At 38.3% G+C, this 21,080-nt stretch overlaps 1 protein-coding gene and 1 long non-coding RNA gene across 2 annotated transcripts; both read left to right on the forward strand.

Moving 5' to 3' along the window:
- On the forward strand, positions 1 to 1,037 carry LOC128212952 (uncharacterized). The gene is made up of 3 exons (XR_008257649.1): positions 1 to 372; positions 549 to 635; positions 852 to 1,037. It is a non-coding gene; the product is annotated as an uncharacterized LOC128212952 (long non-coding RNA).
- A 6,499-nt stretch (positions 1,038 to 7,536) lies between these two features.
- LOC128215015 (potassium voltage-gated channel subfamily C member 3-like) lies at positions 7,537 to 20,741 on the forward strand. Its single transcript, XM_052921748.1, has 3 exons — positions 7,537 to 7,942; positions 8,937 to 9,202; positions 19,511 to 20,741. The coding sequence occupies exons 1-3, from the start codon at positions 7,612 to 7,614 to the stop codon at positions 20,651 to 20,653; spliced, it is 1,740 nt and encodes a 579-aa protein (XP_052777708.1). The 5' UTR covers positions 7,537 to 7,611; the 3' UTR covers positions 20,654 to 20,741.
- Positions 20,742 to 21,080: the final 339 nt, after the last annotated feature.

Raw genomic sequence — 21,080 nt, forward strand, 5'->3', positions numbered from 1 at the left:
TTGTTTGACATATATTCGTGTGATTATAAGGTCATAGTTTTAAGAGACGTAATACAGTTTTATACTAGAGTAGTTATAAGCTAGTTCTGATTTCAATCTTGTTGGAAGTTGTTGTAGAGGTTGTTTACACGTTGTGTAGAAAAATGACGAGACGTCATTTCTTAGGGCAGGGGTGTATGTAGCCCTGTGGATATTTCAGCGTTTAGTAAAAAGTGTTGTCTGCTCCAGTTCTCATATTTTGTGTTGACTGCTACCTTTCCCCCCTGATATTTGAGGTTTTTGTGAGAATAGCAATCTGCCAGGATTGCAGCTTTTGGCGCACTTTTAGAGCCTTATTATTTTAACTAGTTCCTGGAAGTATTTCCATGTTTGGTATGTATTAAATGAATTCAAGAGTGTTATTCTTTTAATTGCAATATGTTGTATTGGCTGTGCATTCTGTATTTTTGGAAGGTTTGGTAAATTCAGTTCTATCACAGTATTTCAAGATAGCAGCCCTTTTAAGTAACCCTTTGCATGTGTTTCACTGTGTTCATAATTGTTTACAGTAGTAACCACAGTGACCAGATTAACAGACATCATGGGTGAGAGATGAGAGACATGTATACAGTGAGAACACTCAGTTCCATAAACTTGTAAGTATATCTGTAGTTGTTGATGTCATACATGTTTTATTGTTGTTGCCATTACTGTATTATCTTTGTAAGAAATGTTATTTATCTCATTAGTCGTTTGTTAAAACGGGCCACTAAGCACATGATTATTGTATGAGATAAACCTTTTCTTTAACCTTTTGTAATAACTAAATGTGATGATGCATTTAACTGATTACTGTTCATATTATATTTCAGTGTGTTACTTCGTGCTTCGTGCTTCATGTTGATTCATGATTTATCTGTATAGAAACGAAGAGAGTAAACTATGGAAAACAGCTTTTGTTAGTTATACACACTAGGACATAAAACGAACCTCGACCGGCTTGGTCTTATACTCACTATAACTATATGACCTTAATAAAGGTCAGGGTAAAGGCCAGACCATTATACTATTATTACAATTCTTGTTGTGTGTTTTTTGGTTAACTGATTCTTATGAAACGTACACGGTTTATGTAGTAAAAAGTGTGCTCTTTCCTCGCCGATACACACCTGTTGTTTAGTGGTTACGGACACTACATATTGGACAGATCTCAGGGCATACTTTTTAAGTTTTAAGTGGTTGTTATTGTTTTGAATTTATTATATGAATTTCACTTACAAAAATACGTACAACACTTACAATGGTCACAATCCTAAGCATAAATTTCTTTATGATTTTTTTCTACTGTTTATTCTCGTTGGAAGTTATTATATTCTCTTTAAAGCAAAACAAAACCGCGAAGTGAAAGAAACAAACATGTCCGTTGATCATTTCTTTAAATATTTAAATTTGTTTTATAAATTATAAGGTAACAGTCTCTTTAAAAACAAAATTGTTCGGATAGTATTGCAAGCAAGTTAGCTACTTTCAGGCACATATTACATTTCTCTAATGTTTAATTTATCAGTTGGTTTCAGTTGATACCAATACAAATATAAACACTCTTTGTGTATTTCAATACAATTTTTACATCTATGCTAAACCACGAAATACCTTTCCGCAAGTAAAGACACATTTCCCACCGCATCCAGTGGTGAACATGACTTTGAATTATGTTATGGTTTAACTATCGTTTTATATTAACTATAAAATATTTAAATTGCGGATTTATATGTTTCTGTTTATTTGATAATAAAATAATACATATTGACTATCATTTGGTGTTGTTTATTCCTTTTCCTTTATTAATCGTTAAGAGAGCTAGCGCACTCATCTAACATAGAAGAGCTTAGAATAATTATAAATGCTTAAAGTATTCATATTCAGCTGAAGATTTGTGCGTCTCGTAGACGATATCAGTTTTACATATTTTACACACAGCCACGAGAGTGTTAATGTCTTTGCCATTCTCGCAGCGAAAATCGAAAACTGGTCATACTAGTTCAGGGATTCCAGTGCTGTGTGTTGTCTTTGATTGGCATACGCACGACAAACATGTCTAGACACGTAAAGTAATAGCGAAATCACACGCTACACAAATCTAAAACCCGACTCGACCCGGTATTGTCTACTGGAACTCTGTCCCAGACTTCCTGGTATTAAATAGAATAAACCAAAAGTTGTTCACAACTCATTACTAGACGGGTCAATGTCAATAACATATCGTGACGTTCACTGCATATCATTGCGTCATATACGTACATAGCGTAACTTCGTGATGGGTGCGTGTATTTGGGATCTGATTTTAATAAGATTGAAGACGTGATGGACATCTTATTTGAAAATACATCTTGACAAGTTGACAGACGTTAGCTACTTACTGTTTTGTATAAATGTTTGGAAAGGAGTCTAAAAGTAATAACGCCCATCGCCATGTTCCACTTCCACCAGTGATTTTGGTAACTGTGTTGTGTAAAGTTAAATCTAGCCATTCTCTGCAAACGCTGACACATGCAGAGAACTGTTGGTTGTTTAAGTCATTTGCATTGTTAAAGGTCTATACCTAAATGATACGATTTGAACATTTCTAGTACAGTAATTGTTTATGATAATGTGCATCCATATTATAAAGTTTACGAGAAATCATATGTGAACATTGATACTCGCCGAACCAACCCGACTCGAAGAAGAATACAAAAGCCGACCCGTCCAAAAAATTAGACCCTTTGCAGCTAGTATTAAGCTTGAAATGAAGAAATACATTTACCTTATTTCATTAATAATTTGTCAACGTTGCTTGCTATTATGCAAGTTAGCATTTATATATTGGAGGGAATGCTACTATTATATTTATATGAAATACAATAGTCATAATGTTTTTTTTTTATTTTTCCAGATAATACAGAGGGAAATGTGATGCTTCTGACATTAAATTTAATATGCATCAAAATATTAATGCCGGGCTAACATTGGACTAATTAACAATATTCCTTATTATGTTTGCTGATGATGCTGTTCTATCAAGTGAGACCGCCGAGGGACTAGACAAACACTTAGACTGTATAAGGGATTACTGTGATCGATGGCAAATGGAAGTGAATGTGGACAATACGAAATAATGATTTTCAAACGAGGTGGTCGAGGAAGGATAAACGATGTATTCATGTTTAATGGATGGCAGCGATGCAAAAGCCGATTGAAGGACCAAAATTTTATTTTGTTTAAAAACATCTATTTAGTTTTGAAATTCAATATTTAACAAGCATGATTCATAAATCTGTTGCAACATCAAATCTACGAGTTGAGCAATTTTTACGAAAGAATATTTTATCGGATTTTCAATAAAAAAGTAATTACGTTTTCACGAACTATAGGTCCATGACGTTATCCCGGAAATGTCTTAATACAAAAAGAATATGTTTATGAATCAAATTGATCGGAACTGCCCACTAAACACTGTCTTGGGGCTTTGTGTTGATTGCAACTATTTAAAAAAAGAAGATATATATGCATTTTTTGAAACCCGGAAAAAAGGATTCACTACTTTTCATTATTTTTCTGAATAACTTTCTTATTTGACAAGATATCATCAAGAACTCTCAAGACATTGTGAATAGGTAGTCTTGGTCATTTTGACATAACAACAAAGTGATAATATCGACAGACTTTTCCGAAATAATGTGAATGCTTTTAGGCCCAAAATCTGATAAAATCTTTTTTTGTAAAATTTGTTTAACTCATTACTACCCCAAAACATGTCATCAAGAATAAATGTTTCACTACCCAAAAAGATCGTTCCTCAAAACTAAATAAAACTTTTTAAACGTTTTAGTTTTTGTCCTTCCCCACCCACTTTTGGATTGTGGCCAGTCCGTAAAGGCAAACATTTTGAAGCTGTGAAAAGATTTTGCTGTAAAGATTTGTTTTAAGTTCAAAAGGTTGTTTTCGCAAATGTTTAGACGATTTAACTATAAAATCAGTATTGTCACTTTTGGAAGGTATTACATAGCGAAGGTGTATACCAGCAAATATACCATTTGATTTATTTGACGCATGTGTATTCCTTGTGCTCGAATTTTGCTCAGAGTTATGGGTTTTTTTATCTGAAAGTCTGTTCCAGAAATCTGAAAGTCTGTCTACAAAAAAGAAACTGGACGCTATCCATTTATGATAAACAGAAAAGTGAAAATAGTCAAATATTGGTTTAAAATAATGAATAGATCTAATTCAAATCGTACATTGTATGAGGCTAACCGTATGCTTTTAGACGAATGTGAAAAAGGTCATGTAATTTGGTTACCAACTTGAAACTGTTCTGCAATGGCTGGTTTCAATGAGGTTTGGTTGTAAAGAGACTCAGTGATTAATATACCATGTTTATAAGTTATTTCAGCATCAAATTAAGACTGAAAGATACTAATATAACATAATGGAATAAAGATGTACATAGCTCAACAAATCTACCTCTATTTCGTGCAATCAAATCCACCATTGAAATGTCTTGCTACGTGCTATCTGTACATTGTTGACAATGTGAAAACACAGTCATGCCTTTAGCAAATTAAAGATACAGTAACCTCACATAGGCTTAAATCGAATAAGGCCGTTAAAGGAACATTCCCGGTCATGAAAGGAGATATGATTTATGTTCAATGAATAACATTGAAGATGAAAATCATTTTGTACTAATGTGTGATAGATATAAACAATCAAGATATCATTATATACCTAGTTATTCTCATACCCGACCGAGTTTGTTAAAATTATAACTTTTCTTAACTCTTAATTGAAGTCATTCTGATGCATCAGTCAATTGTAAACACGGCAACCCCATGTACTGGGTATACCGGGGATAGCCGGGCAAATGTGCCGTGTTTTTACCTTTCAGGTGGCCTCGCAGTGCCGGGTGAATGCGGTGTTTTTTCCTCGCACCAAAATTAGCGGGGAATGGGCCTTGCCTAGGGTACCTGGTGTGTGTTGGCATTTGACGGGGATTTTACCAGCAGAAAGTCAAAGTCCCCGCTATTTCCCGGATGTCGGGGGCCGTGGTTTCCATTGACTGGTGCACTACATTTCTATATTAACTATAAAGGCAAATCAGATAAGAGACTATGTAATGAACATTACAGCTAACTTAAACTGGTAGTTATTACTCTCTTGTTGTTTTTGTTTTTAAACATGTTAATTAATCAATACCGCTGTGCATGCTATGAAGATTGTTTTGATGATCATAAACTGTATATGCTTGTAGGTAAATAAATAAATGTTCTGTATGTTCTGTTCTACTTCATTGATACGATTTCCTTATAAATTGTATATGCCTGTCGATATGTAAATGTATAATTCAAATACAAACATAATTAAAGTGGGTTAATTATTAGTGGTTTTTTTATTATATAGAGCCTTCACATTTTTTTAGCATATACGAAACTATCGATATTCAATTTAAACAATTTACACACATAATTATTCACAATTTTTTTTTTTATCTGATATGCACAGATAACTTAAAAGTATTTGATGGGGAATTTATTTCTAGAACAATTAGGAAAAACATACACAAATGCAACAGCATAACGTTAGCATTTAGCATATGTTTGTGTAAAATTAACTTTACAACTCTGATAGTTGGAATCCTGAAACTACCACTCAAATGGAAAAAACAAAAATGATATATCAGCTGGTAGTATAAACACTGCTGTAATGGATGAAATTATGTTACAAAATAATGCATTACGTTCGGCTTTAAAAGGGTTTCATATATTTCGTTTTACCCTCGAAGCGAGTGTGTAGTCTGCAACCAAATATGGCTGACAAAATTGTCATAATATATTTTTTGGTTTATCAATTTGGTGGGGTGCAGTGGTTTGGGGGAACCATTAAATATCAACAAAGGCAAAGGGACATTAGCGTAGTTAAAATTGTTCTTATCAAAATTAAGTAGTTTCCCTATATTTTCAGCAAATCAGGGGCGGTTATTTTCTAAAATGTTCAGTTTCTTATTTGTGAAGAATCGTCACTACTTGCTGAAGACGACTCCTCAAGATCTAGTATTTAGCTGTAACTACGCATGCGCATAAAGCAACGCACATTGTTTGCATAATTATGCTTAGTTGCGAGTTCAGTGTCAACGCTGATTTAAATGACGTCACAATATTTTGCAGTTATTGACAGTTTTTTTTTGACAGACGAACGGCTTAATTTTAAAGCTGATTCAATTTGGGAGGGACTTACACTTATTCGGTTAGAGTTTATTCAGTAATTTCTTCGTGAATAAAAAAACAACAACGTCGCTTCGCTGCGGTCCGCTCCCTTAGGTTACATATTTACGAAAAAGCAATCTTAATACACTCTGGACTATCTTAGGTAGACAAGTTGATACGCTTGCTGATTAAGATACAGTGGAAACTATAGGGCCGACACCCTACACTGACCAAAGCGTTATATAAATGACGCTCAGCGAGAGACACACAACAACACTAACACCAGACATAGATGAGAGAAATATTAAAATATTGTCATCACTAAGTGTCGGGTCAACTGCTTACTGCTTACTGCGTTGGATCGCTTAGTATTAACATGAGTCACTTGGGTTACCTTGAATATACAGCCTAACAATTGTGCCCAGAGCTCGATCGGATTCATGGTCACCTTTAAGTAAATGATGTATAAAGCAATCTTATAAGTATAACATGAAAATCAATTTAACCCAAATAATAGACTTTTATACTTCAAGGAACGAGCTTGGGGGAACATTACAGCTTGGTGGAAGAATTGATCATGTACGTATCCGCAGTCCGAGATATTATCTCCGCGAAATGAGATTAATGGTAGGTTTTTTACCTACTGTCTACTGTATATTAGATACAGAGGATATTGGTTGATTTCAGTGTAAGATCGTATTTTATTTCACGAGTGTCTTAGAAAAACGTATTTTCACAAGTGTAAATAATTAAAATAAATCGTCTCAGCCTGCTTCTCAAAAGAAAGTCGTCGCCCCCATGTCAAGAGTAAATTGAACACTGCTCCAGTCAATAACGTGGTGACATAGTTGCCACAGCAATATCCGACCTCAACGGGATATTTCCTGTGACAAGACCTAATACAATAATTAATGATATACTTGTCAAAGAAAATCAAGACATCCAACAAGTGGACGTTTCCAATTGATCTTCTATACTGTGTCCGCTAAGGAGAATATTACGATACCATGAAGGCAATGCCCAGTAAACAGTCAAGGCAGAGATAGGCGGTTAGAATTGGAGACAGGGGGACGCGTATATTGAGAGATGTGCGCACAGCCTAGAATCGATACTGAGATTATTCTCTACTTGTATGACTCCAATGAAGAATATTTCACTGTTTTGAAACTGCCATTTTCTTCCATGTGTTTTCTTGCGTGTCTGATGTGAGACTAGAGTCCTCCGGTCATCATTTTTATTGGAAAATATGGATATATGAAACAGCGGCTGTAGAGATTTTTCATGGTTCCAATAACTGCTGTTTGTGATACAACGACTCATTTGGATCTATTTTGAAAGTATGGTCTGTTTGAACAGTGTTTACAATCCGAAGGAAATTTGAGATTTGAAAATGCTTAGTGCCAATGGTAGATTACGACCCGAGATTTCCATTGAGAGCGAGAATGACAGGAGGGTACCCGTCAATGATGAGGACGAATACATTACACTGGAGCAGGTTAACAGGAAGCTACTGGAGACCCAGCTGTCAGACGAGGAGCGGATCGTCCTAAACGTGGGAGGAGTGAGACACGAGACCCACATCAGCACGTTGCGCAACGTGCCATACACGAGGCTGTGTAACCTGGCCGAGCAACATGTCGTCTCATCAGACCCCAAAGACGTTTACTTTTTCGACAGACATCCGGCAGTTTTCAACTCAATCATTGACTTTTACAGGACAGGTAATTCTACTGTGCCTTGCAGTATTGCAGACATTTTAACTGTTGTTAGAATTATCAGAAGCTATGTAAGCTAAGTATTTGTATTTTATCCGAAACTTTTTAGTACCCAGTTGAAAGTAATATCCGCTGCTATTTTGTACCCCTTTGATAACATTATCCGGAGCATTTTAGTACCCAGTTGATAATATTATCCGAAGCTTTTTAGTACCCCTTTGATAATATTATCCGAAGCTTTTTAGAACCCCTTTGATAATATTATCCGAAGCTTTTTAGTACCCCTTTGATAATACATGCTTGACAATAACTTGGTTAAATTGTGGGACTATAGCTTCAAAATCAATATGAATAACTTGAAATGATTCGTCACATCGATTCCAACGTATTAGCGGATCATATGCCATTTCACTGCCAGCGTCACTTAAATATTGAATGTCGTTTATCCGACTTGTATTGACGTATTATGATTACCCGATAGCTATTAAAGTTGTGTAAATTACAGAATTAGACATTAAATGTGATTGTATTTGTTGTCCTTGACAGACGTGCTAGTTATATAATTGCTAAGATATGTACGTTTGCGATGATTTTGTATAAACACTTACACTTTTTGTGCATGTTATAATATAAATGGTATAGTGATGATAAGCTGTATTTGCTTATTATTTAACTTCCTTTTATATTGTTTGTTTATATCTACCGATGAAGGCGTAAAGCCGACACGTTTAAGGTAATAAACTTTACGTACTTGTGTAGTTTATTGCATTCATATTCTAATTGTTATACACAATTTCTGTTTTATCCTTTACGTCCCTTGAAAGAAATGGATGATGAGACATTGCCAACAATCCCTACACCGGTTTAAGCCTAGTTTATTTCAATTATTATTACTTACGGGCCAGAAAGAATATGAGTACAATGTGGACAAATTACGGTGTCTACTTTATTAGGATATTGTTTTAGGACTTACCCGTATCACTTGACCTTTCTATTTCAGGCGAACTTCATGTCCCCCTGGAAGTATGTGGGGCTGTTGTCAAACGGGAACTAGACTACTGGCAAATAAATGAAAACATCATCAAGTCCTGCTGCTGGCGTTCCTACCGCTCGTACATCGAGAACAAGCGTATCCTCGACTCCTTCAACCGGAGTATCAGTCGCGAACATGTGAAAATTGACACCAAGAATCTCAAAGGGTGGAAGAGAATTCAGACCAAGGGCTGGTTGATACTGGAACACCCTCGCACTTCAAAGTTAGCTATGGTGGGTATACGAGGCATTTTAATATAAGGCATATTACAGACCACTTCGGGTCATATGACACTACGCACTTCAAAGTTAGCTATGATGGGCATACGAGGCATTTTAATATAAGACATTTTACGCTCCATTTCTAGCCATATGGCATTATCGGAGATATGGACCTCCCAGTCTGCCCCCGAAAGTGAATGGACATCGGCTATATATTCTTTATCGGGGGATGACCGGCTATCCTTTAATATAATGTCATATGACCATCGGTGGTGTGCTATATTTCTAAGTTATGCAGTACAATTGTGTAACTTCTGCATTGTTATGTTATATGAAACACGCCTGCTGCATTTGTGCTCAATTGATGGGTTAATAGTTAATACCCATAGAGGCAATTAGCGGGCTCTGACTTTCACATAACTTCCCTATTAATAATTCAAAGAAGAATTTCATTTGCAATATTTGTACTTGATTTACCATGAACTGAGTTGACACCTTAATTCCCATGTAAATTAAGTCATCCAAATAAACTTAATGGATGATTTGGTCACGAGCGGATCTTGGACACAGCAAAGACCTTTGGAATCTGGCATATATAATATAAAATCAAATTCGGTTCAAATATGAATCGAGTGCAATTTATAACAAACTGTTTCTGGTACAACAACAGTTCCAGATTTCCAATCCTATAGGCTAACTAATAAAGGGTCCACAACAGGAATATCTTATAATAGTGGACACTAGTTGTCTGGTTAGTGAAGTGGTTAGCGCACTCGCTTCTCACCAAGGCGACCTAGGTTCTATTCCAGGCCTGGGCGCATGTGAGTTTTGTTAGTGGTAGCCAAGCCGTACAAGTAGGTTTTCTCTGGGTACTCCGGTTTTATCTACAACAAAAGACCACGCTCTCGCGTAAAATCGTGCCAACGAGAGATATTTAGTACAAGTTATCATAACTTTCTTCATAACCGTTGTAAAATACATAATGTTTTAACTACTAGTGTACTATACTAGGGTAAACAATAGGACAATGTGTACGAGCGGACAACGTTCCTTTATCTCGACGTTGCGGCTCCATCTAGACGCCTACTTATCTTGTCTAGACTAATGTTGTGGAAACATTACCCGTTTTATGTCGACATTGTATTTGTTATTTGCTTTAGTGGCATATGCTAACAAGAAGCTAACGTCTGAAACTGTGTTATTGTTTGGAAGGCCACAAAATCTCATAAATATATAATGGTTTGTAGAATGTAGGTGCTATTAATTTCCTTTTTGTGTCGAATAAATCCAGTCAGAATACACAGAATATTAAGGACAGCGAATTTATTGACAACTTTTGGCAGGAGATTATTCGGTCATGTTATTTTCTATTTATTAACACCAACTTCCTAAATAGTTTAAGATATCCCGCAACAATTCTAAGACAAACACTAAGATTTAGATTTCAGCTATAGCATTATTGACTTTCAAAGTTCGGCACTAAAATACAACGGCGTGTTATGCTACATCTCTTGTAGGCAGTGTTTACCCTCTTCTTTCTAAACTTTCTGAGCTTCTTGTCCTGTAATCCGTATATTTAACTTTTTGGGCTAGTGTACCATTTATAAATATTATCACAGCTAACGAACAATGACACTGTATTCAGTGTATGCAATTACGGGAAATAGTTTGTATTAATAATTCAATAGTAAAGTCAGGAATACAGTGAACGCCTCTATTTGAAAGTAAAATGGAACTCTCCCACGCTGGCAGCCTTTATATTCCCCAAGTCAGTTTATGTAACATAGATCAGGTTTCAGTATCATACCAACTCCAGAGGTGGATCCAGGGTTTCAGTGGATGTGTAATTTAGGGGATGAAAACTTTTGCCTGCGCCCCTACTTTTGCCTTACGCCCCTACTTTTGCCTTGCGCCCCTCTCTCAGAATCGAAATTTATTTGTTTTAAAGTGTTACAAGGGGGAATGGGGTTACTCCCCAAGATAATTTTAACAATTTCTAGTAAGAAATGAAGCATTTTGGGCGTATTTCATTACTCTTTTCTTCTATATTGAAATAAAAAGGAAACTCGGGCGATTTTAGAGGCGGGGGGGGGGGGGGTCAACATAAGGTCACTTATATAGCAACGTTAGCCGACATTAGGTCTCAAACTTTCAGCCACGTGATCACCATATCAAACATTAGACAACTTAGCAACCTAAACCTACAGTAGGTCTCAGACATTAGACCCCCTGGATCCGCTTGTATCAGATTTCTAATCATTCTAATCAATCATTTATATGTAAAAGACAGAAACACCAATGTACTTGTAAATCGTGTCATCGCTGGACCGATCTGCCGACATTCAGACCAGATGCCGGTATTTATCTGATATGGTCATGCTCACTGGGGCATAGTGCAGATTCAAATACCGAACTCAGTTATACCGCACATAACTAATTAAATATACTTTGTTTGTGACATGTATGAGGTCATATACTTGTAAACGGTATAGTCAAAGCATTAATATCGTACATAATATGAAAGAGCTGATATCAAAATGGAAAGAAGAAAACAACTTAGTCAATGGATATCAAACTATACTTCAATAAAAAATACTGAACTAAATATAATATGGGACGGAGCTTAACGGATTAAAAGTAATAGCCAAACATGTACAACATTAAACCACTTGACCACCATGTCCAACATTAAACCACTTAACCACCATGTCCAACATTAAACCACTTGACCACCATGTCCAACATTAAACCACTTGACTACCATGCCCAACATTAAACCACTTGACTACCATGTCCAACATTAAACCACTTGACCACCATGTCCAACATTAAACCACTTGACTACCATGTCCAACATTAAACCACTTGACTACCATGTCCAACATTGGGTCACTTAACAACCTCAACATACATAAGGTCTCAAACACTAGGCCACGTGACCATCGTGCACTTGACAATTTCAGGAAACTAACATTGTTTCAGGTATGATGTTAGAATAATGGCAAATCAAACAAGCTTTGATCTCAAACATTGAGCTAATATACTCGGAATTGATTGACCCAAATCGCCATGATTAATTGAACGTCATAAATACACACATTGACTTTGCACTATTGACGTACTCTTTACGAACCAAATGAAACAGTTGAATCCTTCTGTACTTATAACTAGTTCAATGCCACCAAAATGTAGAAGCGTAGTTTCGCTAAATCCATATAAGTGGCGTCTCATACAAGGTTCATATAATAAGCTGTCTGGCGATTGTTAGTTGGTGTTGGTGTATTTCATAATTGTATCATAGTTATTTTTTCTCCTTCTCTCAATCCATTGCACATCTTAATGTACTTTTGATTTTTACCCCTCCCCTTCTCATTTATTGTTTTATTTTTCCACACATTCATTTCCCTAACACACTTTTATTCTCCTATCTTTTTTTCTCTCACTAAACACACACCCTTCCTACTCCACTTTTTTACTTTACACTTACCCTTCCTCTTTCACTCCTTTACAATACACTCACCCTTCTCCCCCTGCTTCTATACTTTACACTCCCCATTCTCCCTCACCCCTTAACTCTACACTCATCATTCCCACCACTACTTTACTTTACACTCTCTTCCTCCACCTACCCCTTTACTTTACACTCACCCTTCTCCCCCACCCTTCACTTTACACTCATCATTCCAACCACTACTTTACTTTACACTCTATTCCTCCCAACCCCTTTACTTTACACTCTCTTCCTCCCCCTACCCCTTTACTTTACACTCTCTTCCTCCCCCTACCCCTTTACTTTACACTCACCCTTCTCCCCCACCCCTTAACTTTACACTCATCATGCCCACCACTCCTTTACTTCACACTCTATTCCTCCCAACCCCTTTACTTTATACTCTCCCTTCTCCCTCGCATCTTTACTTTACACTCCCCCTTCTCCCCCACCTCTTTAATTTACTCTCCCCCTTCTCCCCCACCCCTTTATTTTACACTCACCCTTCTCTCCCACTCCTTTACTTTACACTCACCCTTCCTCACGGACTCCTTTACTTTACACTCACCCTTCACCCAGCCCCTTTATTTAAAACTCATCCTTCTTCTCCACCCCTTTATTTTACACTCACCATTCTCCACTACCCCTTTACTTTACACTCATCCTTCCTTCTCCACCCCTAACCTTTACACTCCGCATTCTCTCCCACCCCTTCACTTAACATTATTCTTCTCCCCATTCTCCTTAGCTCCCACTCCTTTTTTACTCTCACCCTGTCTCCCCAACTTCTTGACTTTACACTCACCATTCTCCCCCACTCCTTTTTTACACTCACCCTTCCTCCCCAACCCCTTGACTTTACACTCACCCTTCTCCCCAACTCCTTTTTTTCACTAACCCTTTCTCCCCAACTCCTTTACTTTACACTCACCCTTCTCCCCCACCCCTAACCTTTTCACTCCGCATTCTCTCCCACCCCTTCACTTAACATTATCCTTCTACCCCTACTCCTTAACTCCCACTCCTTTTTTACACTCACCCTGTCTCCCCAACTCCTTTACTTTACACTCACCATTCTCCCCCACTCCTTTTTTTACACTCACCCTGTCTCCCTAACTCCTTGACATTACACTCACCATTCTCCCCCACTCCTTTTTTTCACTCACCCTTCCTCCTAAACTCCTTTTTTACACTCACCCTGTCTCCCCAATTTATTGACTTTACACTCACCATTCTCCCCCACTCCTTTTTTACACTCACCCTTCCTCCCCAACTCCTTGACTTTACACTCACCCTTCCTCCCTTACTCCTTAACTTTTCACCACCCATCTCCCAAACCCCCATTTACTTTACACTCACCCTTCTCCCCCACTCCTTTTTTTCACTCATCCTTTCTCCCCAACTCCTTTACTTTACACTCACCCTTCTCCCCCACTCCATTTTTACACTCACCTTTCCTCCCTAACTCCTTTACTTTACACTCACCCTTCTCCCGCACTCCTTTTTTACACTCACCCTTTCTCCCCAACTCCTTTACTTTACACTCACCCTTCTCCCCCACTCCTTTTTTTCACTCATCCTTTCTCCCCCAACTCCTTTAATTAACACTCACCCTTCTTCCCCAGTCCTTTTTAAAACTCACCCTTCCCCCCAAACTCCTTTACTTTACACCAACCCTTCTACCCCACTTCTTTATTTAATATCACCCTTTCTCCCCAACTCCTTTACTTTACACTCACCCTTCCTGCCTTACTCCTTTACTTTACACCCACCATTTTCCCCCACTCCTTTTTTTCACACTCACCCTTTCTCCTCAACTCCTTTACTTTACACCCACCCTTCTCCCCCACTCCTTTTTTACACTCAGCCTTCCTCCCCAACTCCTTTACTTAACACTCACCCTTCTCCCCCAGTCCTTTTTTACACTCACCCTTCCTCCCCAACTCTTTTACATTACACTCATCCTTCTCCCTCATCCCTTTGTTTTATACTCACACCTCTCCCCAACTCCTTTACCTTACACTCACCCTTCTCCCCCACTCCTTTTTCACTCATCCTTTCTCCCCAACTCCTTTACTTACACTCATCCTTCTCCCCCACTCCTTTTTATACTCATCCTTCCTCCCTAACTCCTTTACTTAACACCCACCCTTCTCACCCACTCCTTTTTTTCACTCATCCTTTCTCCCCAACTCCTTTACTTTACACTCATCCTTCTCCCCACTCCATTTTTACACTTATCCTTCCTTCCTGACTCCTTTACTCTTTACACCCACCCTTCTCCCCCACTCCTTTCTTTACACTCACCCTTTCTCCACAGCTCCATTACTTGACACTCACCCTTCTCCCCCACTACTTTTTTCCCTCATCCTTTCTCCCCAACTCCTTTACTTAACACTTACCCTTCTTCCACAGTCCTTTTTTACACTCACCCTTCCTCCCTAACTCCTTTACTTTACACCAACCCTTCTACCCCACTTCTTTTTTTAATCTCACCCTTTCTCCCCAACACATTTACTTTACATTACCCTTCCTGCCTTACTCCTTTACTTTACACCCAGCCTTCTCCCCCACTCATTTTTTACACTCACCCTTTCTCCCCAACTCCTTTACTTTACACTCACACTCCCTCACCCCTGTCCCCTTTCCTATTCACTCACCCTTCCTTCATAACTCCTTCACTTTACACTAACACTCCCCCACCCCTGTCCCCTTTCTTATTCACTCACCCTTCCTTCATTACTCCTTCACTTTACACTAGTACTCCCCCACCCCTGTCCCCTTTCTTATTCACTCACCCTTCCTTCACAACTCCTTTACTTTACACACACACTCCCCCACCCCTGTCCCCTTTCCTATTCACTAACCATTCCTTCATAACTCCTTCACTTTACACTAACACTCCCCCACCCCGTCCCCTTTCCTATTCACTCACCCTTCCTTCATAACTCCTTCACTTTACACTAGTACTCCCCACCCCTGTCCCCTTTCCTATTCACTCACCCTTCCTTCACAACTCCTTTACTTAACACTCACCCCCCCACCCTCATCCCCTTTCCTATTCACTCACCCTTCCTTCATAACTCCTTCACTTTACACTAACACTCCCCCACCCCGTCCCCTTTCCTATTCACTCACCCTTCCTTCATAACTCCTTCACTTTACACTAACACTCCCCCACCCCGTCCCCTTTCCTATTCACTCACCCTTCCTTCATAACTCCTTCACTTTACACTAACACTCCCCACCCCGTCCCCTTTCCTATTCACTCACCCTTCCTTCATAACTCCTTCACTTTACACTAGTACTCCCCCACCCCCATCCCCTTTCCTATTCACTCACCCTTCCTTCATATCTCTTTTACTTTACACAAACACTCCCCCACCCTTGTCCCCTTTTCTTTTCACTCACCCTTCCTTCACAACTCCTTTACTTTACACTCACACTCCCCCATCCCCGTCCCCTTTCCTATTTACTCACCCTTCCTTCACAACTCCTTTACTTTACACTCACACTCCCCCACCCCTGTCCCCTTTCCTATTCACTTACCCTTCCTTTACAACTCCTTTACTTTACACTCACACGCACCCACCCCCGTCCCCTTTCCTATTCACTCACCCTTCCTTCACAACTTCTTTACTTTACACTCACACTCCCCCACCCCCGTCCCCTTTCCTATTCACTCACCCTTCCTTCACAACTCCTTTACTTTACACCCACACTCCCCCACCACTGTCCCCTTCCCTATTCACTCACCCTTACTTCCATCAACTATCCTCCTCCTGTTCCTCTTCCTCCCCTTCCTCTGTCAGAAAAATTGTTCAATCTGTCTTTTGTTGGCCGTCAGTAATATTTTTAGATACAGTATGATGTGTTCACATTTTAATTCAAGACCAGCTAGTACTATGTTCCTTTAGCCAAAACTTACAGTGCAATAGCATGCGATAATCTTACACTCGATTAGTGTGCTTTTTCGAACATTTCCATCGTAACGATTTATAACGCATAGTTCTTGTTTATATACGCTGCGATACAGATGCACCTAGAAAGTGAATTGGTCATGTCGATTTGTCTGGGCACTATAAAGGAGGCAGTTCATGTTTTAACTTTGGACCGACAAGAATAATTATTTATTTATGTTAATCACAAACAATTTAAATAATGTATCTGTTTATTATCAGAGATTGAAAAGCTCAGATGAAACTACGGTTAAAACACATTTACAGAACTTGTCATGAAACCTTAAAACGTCGATATTTGTATAATCATTAGGAAATATTATTGATTAGTTTATATTCTATCATATGTTTTTATTTTTACCTTTGATAAATTTACCATTTATCTGTAATAGCTCTTAAGAGTAATCTCACAACTTCTCAATGATACATGTGGTGTTTGTGTTTTAATGGTTTAATGTTTTAATTAATGGTTATAAGATAGAGAGAATAATTTATATGGTTGGTACCAATGTGGAGGAAGACAGGGCTATTGCGCTCTGCTTTATTGAGTACCGTGGGACGTTTTGCCAGGAAAATCTCGTTATCGTGAATACTTAATGAGGCACTTACTTCCATTGGTGCCGAATGGGGACCTCCTCGGATTCTAAGCCAATGAAAATACGTCGTCTAAATTATTTTCTATATTTAGGTACAAAACCCAAATATGGCGTCGTGGTTAATATCCTAAGTCGAAGAGTATGAAAGGGTATTGAAGCAAAAACTCCATCTTGCTTTCTGCTTTTTACATCTTGTTTTATTGCAACCCTTATTCGTCATCTGAGCATCTTTAGGGTTATAAGTTATATTGGCAATGTTGCTTGATGTTATATTCTATTCAGTTTATTTTCAAAGTTGATACCGGATGTTTGATATCTGTTCACTTAAGTTACATGATGCTTCTTTAGGAGTATACAACTCATTAAGAAACTTCACATGCTCCTAATGACTGTATAGCACATGTAAGCAAGCACTTTGAAACATGCCACAAAGCAGAATGTAAAACAGCTCCGTCTTTTGACACCAGAGGGCGCAAGTTCGGAAAGTTCTACGGAAACTCTCGAACGCAACTCTTCAACCATGTATGAAGCAGCCCGTCGCCGTCCAGTATTTAAAACTATTTTTAGAAAAATACGGAAATAATCGACATTATTAGCGCAAAGCCACCTGGTGTAATAAATGAAACATTCGTTTTATAACGTATTGTATCATGCTTGTTATATTCGGCTATGCAGTAGTCGTCATGATGCTTGCTGACATTCGTCATTCATGTTGAGTATTGGAAAACAAAGCAAGATAAGAAAGTTAGTCAGGAAGTAAGCTATAAAGCAAGTTAGAGTAAAAGTTAGCTAAAATAAGAATAGTTAACTAACATTAATAAATAAATTAATAACTGACTGACAAGAAATTCAGAAAACATACGTATGCACATGCATGCATAGCTGAATGTCACTTTAGACCAACCAAGATACAAGAATCAACTCTCACAAAGCTAGCATAACAGTTGCCCAAAATATTAACAAATTAAGGATGCAATAATGCAAGATGTAAAAGTAACAAGGCAAGATGTACACGTCAGAAAGCAAGATGTAATTTTTGCCTCAATACCCCTCTATAATGAGCATTAACTTGCGATTTCATTGGGGGAATATTGTTTTCCCCTACCTCTTTAACATTCATTCATTTCCATACAGTATGTTTGTTATTTTGTAGAAACAATGCTATTGTTTTGCGTGTCCGTAAGATGTCATTGACCTCTTGAAACGCCAATACTTTCCTTGTACTTATTCCCCCTGTCAAGGCGAAATCGTGGCTTAACAAGCAATCATTGCCATGGCCATTATCTGATCCTCAATGAAATGTCAAGGTTGAATAAATGTTTTAGATCCATGTGGCATCGTGTAACCGGGTATTTGATTTGTATATAGCGGCATTTATACGGTCTTAAAGCGTGTGTTTTTATAGCGACGCGGTAGAGTGTCCACCTGCAGATCGAGGGGTCCTGGGTTCGAAACCCGACGGGTGCACATAGCAATTTATGCAGTCTGTTACAATGGCATTGTCAGTATTCTTTTACACTCTAGTTTGTCAAATGGTCGTGTAATATGTGGACGGAATATTGCCTGGAGTGCTGATGATGATAACATCAATGTGTGCAATATTGGCTTTATGTGCTAGTTCGTGCAGTTAATGTACTCGTATTATACGCTTCGCTGTTTTTCTGCCTTCATGAAATTTACGATAACGTTGTTGCAGCTAATTTCTCAGAGAATGGCATACCAGTTGAAAAACAAAACCCGGAAATAATCATTTGAAAGAAAAAGCAGAAACATAACTATGTGCATTTTTCACTGATGTTGAATACGGTTTACAGAAATCAATTCAATTAATTTGATTTACGTGGCAGTACAGATCTTTGCTTTACGATTTCAGTTCCTTTTGGATCAACTCATTTCCTTGAAATAACGGCAGACATTTGATACTTTTGTATGCATAAAGCATACACTGTTACAAGAAATATAATGCACTCATTGTCTGGTCGTTTGTTTGTTGTTTGAATAGAGAATCCAATGTTTATCTACCGTATCTTGAGAACGTGTATTTTTTATATTATGAGTATAACGGATTATTAAAAGATGCATATTTAAAACGAAAAAAAAAATGATTCTAAAATATAAGAAAACGTAATATTATATTTGTTAATCACTGTGCAGACGTATTACGGAAATCACCAATGAACGCCACATCCACCCTGTGCTTGCAATTGCTATGCAACAAAAGCATAACTTTTCCAAACAATATATTATGCTGTATTCCTCCACTCGTTTATTGCAGGTGTATGGAGTGATATCATTGCTATTTGTGGTTGTGTCCATATCCGGCTTCTGTCTGGAGACCCTACCTGAGCTCCGACCGGACATAGTCAACAACACCATGATAGGAAACACTAGCCCTTCGGGCTGTGAGATGGACCCCACCGTCAAATTCTACATGACCCCTAACAGGGGGCTACAAATCGTGGACACTATATGTACCGTCTACTTTACTATTGAGCTCATTGTTCGTTTTATTTTTGCACCAGAAAAGTTGAAGTTTGTTCGCGCCGCGATGAACATCATAGATTTATTAGCTCTGGTACCATTGTATATGCAGCTTATAGTTAGCATAGACAGCTTTAAGTTTTGTCTTGTTAATGAAAACATGGTGATTGAGATTATGTTCATACTGCGAATTATTAGAATGTTTCGAATATTTCACCTTGTCAAACATTATCAAGCTTTGCAAATATTAGTTTATGCCCTTAAGGCCAGTGTCCAAGAACTGCTCATGCTAGGAATATTTCTGTTAATCGGAATGCTGGTATTTGCCACAATGATATACTATGCAGAGCGTGAAAGTGCCACCAAGCCAGGGGACCAGTTTCAGACGATTCCCATTGGTTTCTGGTGGGCAATTATAACCATGACAACGCTAGGATATGGCGATATTTATCCGACCACGCCAATTGGCTACGTGGTTGGCACTGCGTGCGCTGTAAGCGGCGTCCTCCTCGTTGCTTTGACATTTCCTGTTATTTCCAACAATTTCACGTTATTCTACACCCATGTTCGGTCACGGCGGAGTCGATGTGACCCAAACAGACCGGATCACAATGACAGTGATAATGACATTTATGAATCTGATAATGAGACAGAGACAAAAATCCTGTACCAGAATGCCCGTCGTACGTCAAATGGCTCCATCATACTCCCCAACAATCGCAGTTTCGTCATGTCACGGAATATGTCGTGCGTGACAGAGATGTGTGCAGACACCAACGTCAACGGGAATCTGAAGTTTGACGTGTCCTGCAAAGACGCCAAGTCAATGGTTGACGTGATAGTTAAACGGGACGAGTCCGCTATGTTTCTACGTGCGGACTCTACGAAGGCTCACTCAGACGACGGCGTCACGTACAGGGGAGGACCCATGGTGTGATTACTGACTGTTGTCTGCGTTCATCAATATAGAATACATATTTTACTAGTTTGTATATACAAATGCGTCTCTTGGAGACACTATTTTCTGTTACCGAAGAACACTTAGTTGATAATAAACATATTATCAATATCTTACTTTAATTAGTTATGTTCCTTTAAACAATACCTCGAAGTATTCGATTTCATCATAATAAATGCAGGTTAATGTCCAAATTAATTAAAAACAGAGCATTTTGATAACTACCTCAAGTTATAGCAGCTTCGCCTGAACCGAAATATGCCACACCATGTTGTTTCTGTCCTTATTGGGGAAGTCAATAGTATAATAACGAGTAGGACAGCTAAACTGTTCAGCGTGTGGAACTGTGAGAACAATTAAGTCTGAAAAAAATGACCGCCATTGCCATAAATATTCAACGTGATTC

This window comes from Mya arenaria, chromosome 13 (assembly GCF_026914265.1).
Source record: "Mya arenaria isolate MELC-2E11 chromosome 13, ASM2691426v1".
Taxonomy (NCBI): Eukaryota; Metazoa; Mollusca; class Bivalvia; order Myida; family Myidae; genus Mya; species Mya arenaria.

Coding starts and splice junctions, on each gene's coding strand:
- LOC128215015 (XM_052921748.1), top strand. CDS start 7,612: ATGCTTAGTGCCAATGGTAGATTACGACCCGAGATTTCCATTGAGAGC. Junction 7,943..8,936: donor CATTGACTTTTACAGGACAG/GTAATTCTACTG, acceptor TTTCTATTTCAG/GCGAACTTCATGTCCCCCTG. Junction 9,203..19,510: donor GCACTTCAAAGTTAGCTATG/GTGGGTATACGA, acceptor CGTTTATTGCAG/GTGTATGGAGTGATATCATT.